The 12,949-nt window shown below is 43.1% G+C and overlaps 1 protein-coding gene across 2 annotated transcripts in view; it reads right to left on the minus strand.

The window, feature by feature from the left end:
• The window catches only part of BBX (BBX high mobility group box domain containing), a 205,500-nt gene that overhangs the window by 24,405 nt on the left and 168,146 nt on the right, over window positions 1–12,949 (minus strand). For both annotated transcript variants that reach the window (XM_054973817.1, XM_054973816.1), the window contains 3 exons: window positions 12,755–12,814; window positions 11,521–11,601; window positions 3,192–4,107 (listed from right to left, as the gene is read on the minus strand). In XM_054973817.1, coding sequence (XP_054829792.1) covers window positions 3,192–4,107; window positions 11,521–11,601; window positions 12,755–12,814 — 1,057 coding nt within the window. The remainder of the gene's footprint in view (window positions 1–3,191; window positions 4,108–11,520; window positions 11,602–12,754; window positions 12,815–12,949) is intronic.

The following is a 12,949-nucleotide window of genomic DNA, read 5'->3' on the forward strand; positions in this document are numbered from 1 at the left end:
CTATTCTATTGCAGACCAACATGGCTACCTACCTGAAACTATCCTCAAAGGAAACATGCTCCAACCCCCTAATCATCTTGGTTTGGTTGAGATGTGGTAATCAAAATTGCACCCAGTATTAATAATAATGTAATAACATTCGATTTATATACCGCCCTTCAGGATGACTTAACATCCACTCAGAGCAGTTTACAAAGGATGCCATTATTATCCCCACAACAAAACACCCTGTGAGGTGGGTGGGCTGAGAGAGCTCCTAGAAGCTGTGACTGACCCAAGGTCACCCAGCTGGCTTCAAGTAGAGGAGTGGGGACTCAAACCCGGTTCTCCAGATTAGAGTCTGCCACTCTTAACCACTGCACCAAACTGGCTCTCAATAAAGCTGTACCACAGATCTATACAGGGGCATTATAATATTGGCCATTTTATTTTCAATCTCTTTCCTAATAAATATGATTGATTTGCATAACATCAGCCCTGATACTCATTGATAAACAGACTATATCTATGTGGTGGAAAATTTTCCATGGAAAAATACAGCATTAGAAATACTTCTGGAAAATTTTCTGCCCCATATCACTGCTGAGGAGAAAGAGGAAAAGGAAAAATCAAAGTTTTGGTTAGGTTATTCATACATATATGCAGTACAAAGAGTGCTTCAATGACCGTGCTCATAGATGAAGTTTTGTTAGCTACATTCTCCTCTAGCTGGGAATGGAACTGCTATGGAAAAGAAACTGGATTGCAAAGCCTCCATGTGAACAGCCACTATACTGACCAGTGGTGAGATCCTGTCATTTACATGATGGCTAGTCTAAACATAAGGTTGGTATATGGAATAGAAGGAGGCTGTCCCAAAGCAATGAACAAATAGCTTCCTCTCTGTCTCTCTTGGCTAAGAAGGCCAAAGACTTGAATCAAGTAACAATTGTTCATTACACATACGGTGAGACCATCATAGTAGGTGAAACACAGAGCTTCCCCAAAGAATTATTATTGTTACATTCATTTCAAAAAGTTAATAATTTTCATTTTCAAAATTATTATTAACTTCATTCAAAACAATGCAGTGGGGCTAGGACTGAAGAATGTAAAACAATGCAAGTAAACAAAAAATTGTCTAAGGTAAGAAAGCAGTCAATGTAGGCAAAGAACCATCTAAGGCAACAAAATTATCAGAAGCTTGATATATCATACCAAAGAAAGGGTTACAAAGGTAGAAGACACTGAATTGCAGTGAAAAGTTGCGAAATTCCTGGAGATTTGAGGGTGGAGCCTGGGGAGAGAGGGTTTGGGGTGCAGAGGCACATAATGCCATGGAGCTCTCCAGGGAAACTGATCTCCGTAGTCTTGAGATCAGTTGTAATTCTAGGTCCTACCTGTAGGCTGGCAACCCTATATACAGCAAACATTGCACTATACTATAATACTATCTCTTACTGAAACAACCTCCTGAGCTGATTCATTATACTAAAGTTATGATCTCTCTATATGAATCAGAAAACCCCTTCTTTCTCACTGACTTTCTACAGACCTTCCCCCAACAAGTACCTTCATGGACTGCAGGAAGACCCCACTTTGAGAACCATTGGCCTAAAGCACACTCTATTGCTGTAGAAGCTAAAGCTTCCTCATATGACAAAATTGTATCATATAAAAGGGATGTGGTGAGATACAGAGTGTGAAATGCAAACTGTGTATACAGCTATCCCACAGTGATTCCCAAACTGTGGGTTGAGACCCAAAAGTCGATTGTGAAGCCTCTGAAAGTGGGCCGCAAGCCAGCTATCCCTAATGATGGCTCCTGCCCTTTGCACCCTTCTCTTTCTCTCCTTCCTTCCTAGCTTTTCGCATTGCTTTGCCCTTCCCGTTTGCAACAATAATGTAGGGGGGGGAAGCTGTCTGGCAACTAGTAACTTTATGATAGAAGGTGGAAGAAGAGGGGAAAAGTTTGGAGATCGGGTGGGAGCTGTTCAGCATATGGAAAAGTAAGAGAGGAAAGTGGCATGTGTGAGCACAAGTTCTGTCTCAGCTCTGCTCTTAGCAGCCCAACCTGTCAGTCCCTGGCAGTTAGGTCCCTTCAAGTTCTCCACAGTTAACACGCAGGTGTTCCAGTTGAAGCAACTTTATTAGAGATCCATACAGTTCAGAGTGTTCACGCAAAGGCAGCAATTGGCAGAAGTGACTATTCAAAAATGGACACTACTAATCACAGGGAAACTTCCTGCCCTTTGGGTCTGTTGACATTCTGGCGCAAAACCCCAAAGAGTTACATGGGAACTGATTAGTTTAGGCTAGACAGAACACAGAATGAAATCATTGCAGTCTCTGAGAAAAGATAACATTGCTCGCTGCCCGCAGCTTGCATCCAAGGACACTTGCTCCAGAAGTGAAAGTAAATACTTGCAATAGATAACAGCCCCCACTGGCTCAATGCATTGTAAGTTAGCAGTTTACACACTCTAAGATGATTTATACAAAATACCGAATAGAACCTTAGCAAACCGTTATGATCAGCACAAGATACATAACACAATATTGGCAGGTATGCTGGCATACATGATACAACCTCTTGTCCAGCCCCATTCAGTGTTTCACTGGCCTCTACCTGATGTGGGAGATATACTGCACTGAGCCACTTGCCACCCACCTCTTTGCCAACATTTGCCATCTTCCTGCATCTCTTCAATTCAGCACCCCCCACCCCATACCTTCTCAATCTATTAAGCCAGCCCTGGATCGGTCACCATACAAAGTAAATTTGGACTTGCGGGTCACCATCATACTAAAGAGATTGGGAACCACTGCACTTAAGGACTTTTCACCAGCTTAATCTCTATGAATAGTGGTTCAAGCAGCTAGAGCACTGAAAGGTAAGTCTACTGTCCACAACATCTCTACCCTATCTTTTAAGGGTAATGAAGGAGCTTTAGTTGCTAAACCAAAAATCTGTGATTATGCTACTGAATAAAATATCCCCACACCTGAGCTGCCTTGTTGCATTACTGAAACTGTTTACTGTGTAAGCCTTTTAAAATCAGATAGATGTGAATAACTAACTATATCTAGCAATCAGTTCTCAACAGTAAAAGCACAGGCAAGATCAATAAATGATAGGTGTTTTCTTCAAAATGTATCATTTTCTAGTAACTATTTTTGGCTTGGAGAGGATCACATAAAAAAATGCATACCTCTGTCAACATTGGCACGCAGGGATGTAAGCATGCCCTCTGACACCAGCGTTTTGTATAAAGCGCCTTTGCAAGCTCTTTCAGATTTTCTTGAGCCGCAGATCTCTGTTTTTTTGCTACAGTCACTGTCCTCGATTTTGACCTGCTCTGGCAAACTGGGTGGTATCATCTCCTCTGTTGGGGTCAGAGGTTCCAATTTTATGCTTTCAGGTACCTCATGCTGCAGGTTCTTGTTATCTGTAATGTCAAAAATATCAGGAGGCTTTGATTCTTTGGTGGTCTCTATGCATTTTTCCTTTAGAGCTCTTTTCTCTTTCGACTTCACTTTTTTCTTTGGTGACTTTATGTTGAAGAAATTCCCCTTCACAGTTGAGGATGGGCGAACCTTCTTGCGGGGACCTTCTAGAAGTCTCTCTGCACCCCAGTCCCCTTTTGCAACTGCTTCGATGGTGTAAATTACACTCTCAATGTCCGACTCAGAAGACTGCCTCTTTTTGCAAGCCTTCTTAGGGGTACATTTTTCAAGAGATTGCCGGTCCAACTTATTTTTCTTCTTCTTCTTTTTTAACTTCTCGGGTTTGCTTAATTCTAAGGTGCTGATGCTGGCCATTGTTAGCTCTTGGGAATGGCATGCAAGGTCCTCTGCCTTTGTGTTATTAGGTCCACTTAAAGCTGTACTGTCCAAAGTAGCACCTGCAACGTAAGTACATTTTGCCACCTTCTCTAACACTCCAGTCTTTGTCTTTTCGAGTTCTTGGGCCCTTGCTTTCTGAGATTTTTCAATTTTTACTTTTGCCTTCTCTGGATCTTCATCTTTCATCTCCTCAGTAGCTTCCAATGCTTTGATAATCTTGGAAGCTTCTAGTTTTGCTTTTCCAGGTTCCTGTATTTTTACTTCCTCTGATGCAAGGCACATCTGAAACAAGTGTAAAAAATTAATCCCATTTTCATAACTAATTTTCATAACTGAGGCATAAATGACAGTATTACATAAGAATTTTATGAGCTATTATAGAAAAACATTCCTTGAGATAGTTTGGCATTCTGTAGTCTTTTTAATCTTGGCAGTGCTACTGAAGACAATGGGAACTAACAGCCTGTAAGCTTATGCACACAACGGAATACAATGGGATTATCTTCTTGTACATCATCTTGATTTATTTCAAAGAAGAAAGAGATAGACACGTGATAAATAAATTGTAGCTGGGCATATTTCTTCATAATGTGTGCAGGATTGAGCCAAATCAAACACAATGATGGATTATCTATGTATGAACTTGCCAGTTTATTTTAAAGGAAAACAGCAAGCACTTGATACCTCGGTGCACAAGGAGATAGGATTTAACCTTTGTAATGCAGTGGTATTTTGGCAACTGAAATCAGCTCCCTACAAAACAGGCAAAGAAAGGGTGCTAGTCAGAAGAACTGTCAAATCCCCAGTCCAAATTGCTTGTTTTTTATAAAAAACCTGGAAAAATCCTGCATGGATCTCCTGCATGATATCTAATTTGATCTTTAATTAGTTGTTAATGTTTGTTTTATTGAACTGTATCAGCACAATCAAAAGCCCACTGAAATGTATGAGAAAATTCCCATGTCTTTTAGTAAGCTTTGGACAAAACTCTATCTTCGGAAAGTCAAAAGTGTATCACAAATTTAAATCTCTTTAAAAATATGTTTAATTATTTCACGACTCTCATTTTTTCTGGTGATATGAAGTATGGTGTCTCTACAATGAATGTGTACAATGGTTGTGGCTTGGTGCTGCTGTTTTTCTCCTTTTGAGAACAAAGCAGTACATAGTGTCTAATGCTATGAACATGTTCTTTGGAGTAACCCCTATTTGACCCAATGGAATTTATTTCCAAGTAGAGCCCCGTGGCACACAGTGGTTAAGTTGCAGTACTGCAGCCCAAGCTCTGCTTATGACTAGGGGTGGGCACGATCCAAAAAAAATTACCGATCAAGCTGATCGGGGATAGGCGCTGGTAACGACCCCAAATCACCGATCCACACCGATCATCGCCTGTTTCCGATCCGTGGATCGGATCGGGGAGGCCAAAGCGGAGGGGTGCCCCGCTGTTCCCAGCAATTTGGGAAGGTGGGTGGTGGCGGTGACCGCCGGGCCCGGGGAAGCGGCGATGAGCCGCCTCCCCTTAGGGAGGGGACTGTCTCACACACACACACACACACACTTAGAGCAGAGGGGGGGAAAGTTTTTAACCCGGCGATGAGCCGCCTCCCCTCAGGGAGGGGAAGTTCACACACACACACACCACACACACACAGAGCAGGGGGGGGGAGTTTTTAACCCGTCCCTGCCTCTCCAAACAGAGAGAGAGAGACACCCCGTCAACATGTTTCAGCCAGCTTTTAAAAAAAAGAAGGGACAGAATCCTCCATTCCTCCCCACCCGATTTTAAAAGCAAGCAGCCAGTGAATGAGGTTTTCCCACAAAATACAGTGTTTTAAAAGCAGGTTAAAAACAGAGAGTGACAGACAGAAAAACAGCCATTCCTCCTACAAAGCCCCGTTTTTTAAAAAAGCAAAAAACGTTTGGAGTGCCCATGGCTACAGAACACCCCCTTCCCCCTCCCTCCCCTGTGTCTCTTCTCCCCAGCTGGTGAGTGCGTTGCTGCTCCATGGTTGGAAGGAAGCCTTGCTAATCAAGGAAAGCTGGGCTTCCATTCGGGTTTCCAGGGCGACAGAATGGACCTTTGGACACTTACCGTGAAGGGTCCTTCTCCTCTGAGGAAAGGAGGACATCTTGGGTGATTCCCACCATCCAATCAGGGAGGCAGGAACTAACTTTCTTCCTCTTCCTGTCTAGCCTGTGGGACCACCCTCTCTTCAGTTCAGGTGACTCCACAAAGCAGTAACATTGAATTTATCATTCAGCAACTGTCAATACTGAGAGAAAAAACACCTGCTGCATTAACATGTACTGTAAATAAAGCATAATCCGGAGGAGGTATAACAATGAGGCAGCAGGGTAGAGAAGGACGGAGACCCGGGGAGAGCAAGATGTCCTCCTTTCCTCAGAGGAGAAGGACCCTTCATGGTAAGTGTCCAAAGGTCCGTTCTCCCTCTGAGGCGGAGGACATCTTGGGTGCTCCCAAAGCAGTTTCCAGTTTCTGGGTGGGATATGGTCTTCGTCCATGATCATACACTGCAGTACTTTTCTACTACAGTCAGTGTCTGCTGAATCATATAGATTCGATTTGTAGCATCTTAATAAGGTCAAGACAGACAACCTTGTTGCTGCCTTGCAGACTTCTTCTACAGAAGTGTTCCTGTGTAATGCTGCACTGGTAGTAGCACTCCTCAAAGAGTGAGGTGGTATTCCACAAGGAACCTCTACGAAGAGAGGGGGGGGGTTTGTTTTGTTTTTTAGGAGTTTCGATAGTGTATGTTTTGCTATTGGCACCTACCACTGCTGAAGACATTTTCTTCCCCAAATTGAGGGGAGATATATTTAAGAACAGTAAGACTGACTTTCTAATTTGCACTGTTTGGAGCAGATAGGCCTTGAGCCTCCTTCTGACATCTAGGTTGTGTAAGAGTCTCTCCCTAGTCTACTTAGGGTAGAGGTAGAAATATGGTAGCATTATCTCTTGTAAACTATGCAGTTTGGAATACGCTTTTGGAAGACAGTCCGAGGCATCACCTTACCATTGGGAAAGATACAGAGTTCAGGTCTGATTAAATCTTCTGGCAGACGCGAACATAATAAGGAAGATAGTCTTCCTTCTCAGCCTTCCCAGGGGAACATCTTTGACCTGTTCAAATGGATGTTTGATCAGGGCTGTGTAAAATGTCTACTGAGTGAGGGCTTCCCAATAAGAGTTGTAAATTCTGAGCATAAACTATTTTCTGAATGCTAGGAGAGTGTTGGCCACCTCTCGGGAATATCCCCATCTTAGGAAGGTGTTCCTTTCTATTTCCACATGGTTAAGCAAAGTAAGTCTAAATGAGAGAGCCAAATTAGTCCCTGCTGTAACTTGACCGGAGAGGTCAGTAGGATGAGAGGTGGAAATATCACCATCTGTTGGAGGGTGGAAAGGCATGGTCTGTTATTGGTAAGGGTAGTAATACATAGAGGAGGCCTAATGGCCACTGCAATATCAGGGGATCTGCTTGTGGGTAGAACAAATCTTGTCATGTACCCCGGTAGTTGATGGCTGTGTTGGGACGCACACAGGTCCATGAGGTGTTGCGAAGTGCAATGTTATGTTTCTTAAGGGACCATTCCCCTGTTGTCCTCTCAGCCAGTCTGCCTAGGCATTGGATATGCCTTTGATGTGTGACCATCCAGCTAGGTGACCATCCTCCCAGGTAAGTATCCTTGCTGCCACCTTGTTTCGCCTCGAGATCTTAAATCCCCCCGCTTGTTTATATATGTTTTGTCTGCAATCTTGTCCATACAGAACTCTGAACTGGAGCAGGGCCAGACAAATTGCTCACCTTTCTAAGTCATTGATAGGGAGACATGCCTAACCTGATTCTTACACCTGTAAATATTTGTTGGCCTCTCACAGGGACAGCTAGAAGGTCCTGTCTTAGAGATCCGGGTGTTAAGGTTGGATCTCTTTCCACCTGTGGAGAACTGTCTGTTTGATCTTGGGACAAGGTAAGCATTATCCCCACAATACAGCTGGAGAGTTGGGACTGAGAGGACTGGTTTATCCAAGGCCATGTGGCAAGTTTATGGCAGCAGTGAGATTTGAACCTGCAGAGTGCTGCATCACTGTTCAGTTACTTAACCATTATACTACAAGTGGGGTCTTGAAAGGACCCCTCCCCCTTATTAAAGGACTGCCTAGATTAATCCCAGGATGGCCATTTGGAATCTTGTCTGGACCTTAGTAGTGTGTGTTGTGAATAAAAGGCTGAGGGCCAATGGATTGCCTCTCAGATTGAGTGTTTTTTGGCAACACGTTCTTCTGTCCTAGGTCTCAATCTAGATCTTTCCCAGGGCGTCCCCAAATAGCTTGTCTCTCTGAAAGAGGTAAGTCAGGACGATATTTTTAGAGTGTGAATCTGCTGGCCATGCTCTTAATCAAGCGTGCTGGCTTGTTACTGCTGTCAGGACCATAATCCAGGAAGAAAAAGGTAAATGTATCCAGGATGATGTCTGTCTTGAAGATATTGGCCTTTACATTTCTGTTTGGCCCTTCAATGTGGGCAGCTATTGTTGTACAGGAGGAGTTGAATCAGTTTCCAGATCCATACTCCTGACACTCACGAGGCAATTGAGACAATAGCTGTAGCCTTAATAGCCATGGCCCCGGCCTCGTGAGCTCTTGTTAGCATGGCCTCTCTCCTCTTGTCTAAGTGGTATCTGACTGACCCTTACCCAACTTCTGACCCGAGCCCAGATGACTGAAGTGTAGCCACTGGAGTTTCCATCGCAGGTACCTGCAACAACTCATAACAAAGAAAGGTAGTGAGTACAGTTTGTTTTGGGGCCAAGTTTGGGGATTATTAATTGGCATATGGTTTAGGCCACTCAGCCTTGAACCTTCTCCCCAAATATTCTGGAAATGGGAGGACCTTTTCTGAGTAACCTTCACTAGGAAGAGACTCTTGTTTTCAATCGCTTCTCGGCCTTTTGGCTAAGATCAAGTGTGGAAGAGACTCTTGTTTCCCTGGGTTGGATTTGATATTCCCAGTCTAAGGGTCCTACTCCCCCAAGGGTAATTTCTACCGCTCTAAGGCGGAGAATGTCTTAGATAATAAATACTGGTAGACCTCAGATTCAGACAGCTGGGCTGACTGTTCTGGTAGGGATATTTCCTCCTCTTCTACATCTGAAGGAATTCATCCTTCTCCTTCTCATTACAGACTCTATCTGAGGGTGATCCCCCTGCTCCGTGGGGATCCCTGACTGATAAACATTACAAATTGCCTTATTCCAACTCAGACCATCAGTCAGTGTTATCTCCTCAGAATGGCAGCAGGACACCAGGATCTCAGGAAGAGGTTTTTCCCCTCATCTACCTAATCTTTTAAACTGGAGTTAATGGGGAACAAACCTGGATCCTTTGCATACAAAGCAGAAGCTCTTCCACAGAGCTACAGCCTTACTCATGGAGGGAGGAGGAGGTAGACACCACACCACTATTTTCTCCCTCCTGGTTAGTCTTAAGAGTTAAAAGGTTCAAAGACACCAGCAAAATTGCACCTTTTATACATTACCCATCTGACAGGGAAAGGCAGGGCTAGATCCTGTAGTAAAAGCAGGGCTAAATCCAAAGGGGAAAGGCCTGCTGTAAAATCTCCAGCCAGGAGATTGGCATGGGCACATTCACATGGTGCCAGGGCTGAGGAGATTCCTAGAATCTTTATAGGGCCAAGGTGCTTCTGACTGGCAAAGTAACAGGATTTCCTCCCTCATAGTCAGTCTAATTGCTGACAGGAATTCTGAAGGTATAACACGCTCGGGGGAACACTTACATGGCCCTCCTGGCTTGTCAGCTGGAGCTCTGGGTGTCTGGATTATGTTTCAGCCGAGTGTCTCCTGCCTGGAGATTGGCAAGCACATTGCGATGTTTCCTGCCAAAATTGAGCTCCAGCAGGTGGCGCTGTTCTCAGCTGGCTGGCTGAGGCACGCTGTTTTAACAAGCTCCCTCTGTGGAAGATGGGGCTGTATAGAGGCCTGCATCTCTTCCAAGGCCATTTCCTTGCGCTTTTCTCTGCTTCAGAGCAGGATTGCGCCATCAATTTAGAGCCCGACTGCTTCTTTTAGCATTTAGAAACTATACACGGCTCAGATGCCGGAAAGGTGTCGGGATTCCGTTCCTGCTGTGCAAGCAGGACGGTACCGGATAACTTGGCGTTTCCCGCTGTAATTGCTGCTGTAATTAGGCTCCACTCCTCGCCATCCATAAAGCTCCCATAGGAGTCAGTCAGCTCTATTGCCTATAGGCTTAAATTTCGTGGCGCTCAGAAGAAAGGCAAAAGTAAAAGAACAGGATAGCGAAAATGGAGGGAAGAATAGTCTGAAGAATCAAAAGTGGAAAGAGGAAGTCTGAATAGAAAAATCTAGTTAAGAAAGTGAAGTCAAATGGCAGAGCAATCTGCCAGAGCTACTGCGCTCCCTGGAGGCAGGAAAGAACTGGAGAGAGGGTGGTCCCACAGGCTAGACAGGAAGAGGAAGAAAGTTAGTTCCTGCCTCCCTGATTGGATGGTGGGAATCACCCAAGATGTCCTCCGCCTCAGAGGGAGAAGGAGGGCAAACACAGCTCAGGCATTCCCCTGGCTCCGTTGCCCCGGGAATAGATTACTGGCACCTGATTGTCTGCATCCCCGATCAGATCCCGATGGCCCGAATCAAGCCCCGATGAAGCCCCCCCCCCCGAATGCTGGATTGGTCGCCGTGGACGGCACCAATCCGCCGGGTCCCGATCGCGCGAACGCCATTATCGTGGGTATTTTTCTATCGTAATGCCGATTGTGCCCACCTCTACTTATGACCTGAGTTTGATCCTGGAGGAAGCCGGGTTCAAGTAGCCGGCTCAAGGTTGACTCAGCCTTTCATCCTTCTGAGGTTGGTAAAATGAGTACCCAGTTTCCTGGGGGTAAAGTGTAGATGACTGAGGAAGGCAGTGGCAAACCACCCCGTAAAAAATCTGCCAAGAAAACGTCGTGATGTGATATCCCCCCATGGGTCAGTAATGACTCAGTGCTTGCACCTTTACCTTTACCTAGGCCTGTTTAAGGCTGCTCCCTAAGGCTTTTTTTCTGTTTATCAGCTTATAACACAATAAATGTGCATTTATTACTCATTTGTTGTATAACTGCCTCCCAATAACATTGCTAGGGGATAATTTAATAATTCACAGTACTCAAACTATAAGAATGTTAGTTTCCAAGAGTCAAAATTTCTAGTTAAGTGAAAATGTTTGAAAGTATGGGTTTGTATACTTTAAGGAACCCTTGAGGATGTGTTCACTTTGTTACTTGAGTATAAAGCCTGATCTAGAACACCAGCATCATAGATTCTGTGCCTCTTGAGAGTATGATGGAATGCTGTAAAATGGCTTTTTTTTTTTTAAAAAAAGAGTTATTCTTATAGTTATGGGTCCCTTTGAATCTGGAAGTTGGGAGTTCTTAACTGTGGGGCTTGGTCCTAAGACTGCATTCTTAATGGTTAGACAAGGTAAATCTTGACTCTTTCAACCAAAGTGATAATTTATGCTTCTATAAACAACAATGTTAATTATGACTGTACTACTGCTCTGCCTTCCAGACCTTGGCAACCAGCATCATTTAGCTTCTCTTCTCCAAATGTATCAGTAGTAATTAAGCCCCAGGATTTTAATACTACCTCTGCCAACTGAAACAATGCTGATGTCCCACACTGCTTTGTTAATTCAGAAGGACCTGAATGGGATGTACTTGATGAAATCTAAAGTAGAAACAAAGAAAAGTCAGGGATGAAGGGAGATAATATCATAATGTCACAGATAAAATTGTGCCTTTATGCACAACACAAAATGTCAAAGGAAACATTTAAATTCTACAATTAACATTTGAAAGAATAAGTGCTTGGTATGCAAACAGAAAAATATTATATAAATAAATATTATGTACATGAATGTGTTCCTAGAGAGTACCAGAGAAGTGCTTTCAAGTGTGGCATTCAGTTTCTGGGGTAAACATTACTGAACTAGGCCATCACTAAGGAGACTGCTAAAATATAGGACAAAGGTTTTATTGGCTGTAAACTGATATATCTTCACTGATCGTCTAACTTCAAGTTAAAGGAGCTGTGTCAATTTACACCTCTGGAACAACATGTGTACTTCTGTTTAGCTGTGTATTATAGTTAGCTTTGATTTGCTCATTTGCACTTCAAAGGGAGTTGCAAAGTGAAAAACAGAGCACTTATTTAACATTGTGATTATTTAACATAAACTAGCCATCTTGATTTCGAAAACTGCTGTGTAATACTATTGCTTATATAATGCATAGGTTTATCAGAGTATGAGTTAATCCAAGAGCTACTTCATGCTTTTAGTTTTTTATGAATAAAACATTTCAAACACTACTGAAAATATGTTGTTGCAGTACAGATACCTTGATTTTCCTATTATCTCTCAACCACATTTAACTTTCTCTGGAATGCATCTACAATTTATATAATCTAATTTTGGCTGCAATACTTCCTGCTTGCTAGGTTAAGACTGTTATAAACCATCAATTGTGACCTTTTTTGTTAAAAAGAAATCATGCCTCCTCTCCCCCTCTTTGTGTTGAACATATACCTTGGGGAAAAAAAGATTTGGGGGAACTCACTCTGACATTCCAGTCACTAATAACAAAAACTATTTACGTGGCTGGTGCTTTGGGTTTTTTTTCTTATTGCATTTTTTACCTACAAGTTAGTTTATATATGAAAAAATTACAACTGATTATTCTTTGGGATGATTCTGTGCTTATATGTAATAATTTAATAATTATTCCAATGCCATGTTGCTGAAGACACTTCTGGTACCAACTTTATGCAGTCCATACTAATTAACAGAGCACGCATTTTTGAGACAAAAAGGGTACCTCACCTCTGCCAACTGGAAGAGTGCCGATTTCCTACAGCGCTTTACAGGTTCAGAATTCCCCAACTGTGAAGCAATGAAAAAAGAACTAAATTTCAAACAAAAATGGGAGATGCCAACAAACTTAAATGTCTTGAAAGGTAGCTCTTTTAACAGTGGAAAGGCAGATAGGCAGGAAGGAAGAAAGATAGGCAGCAGTTT

Source organism: Eublepharis macularius, chromosome 3 (assembly GCF_028583425.1).
Source record: "Eublepharis macularius isolate TG4126 chromosome 3, MPM_Emac_v1.0, whole genome shotgun sequence".
NCBI classification, from domain to species: Eukaryota; Metazoa; Chordata; class Lepidosauria; order Squamata; family Eublepharidae; genus Eublepharis; species Eublepharis macularius.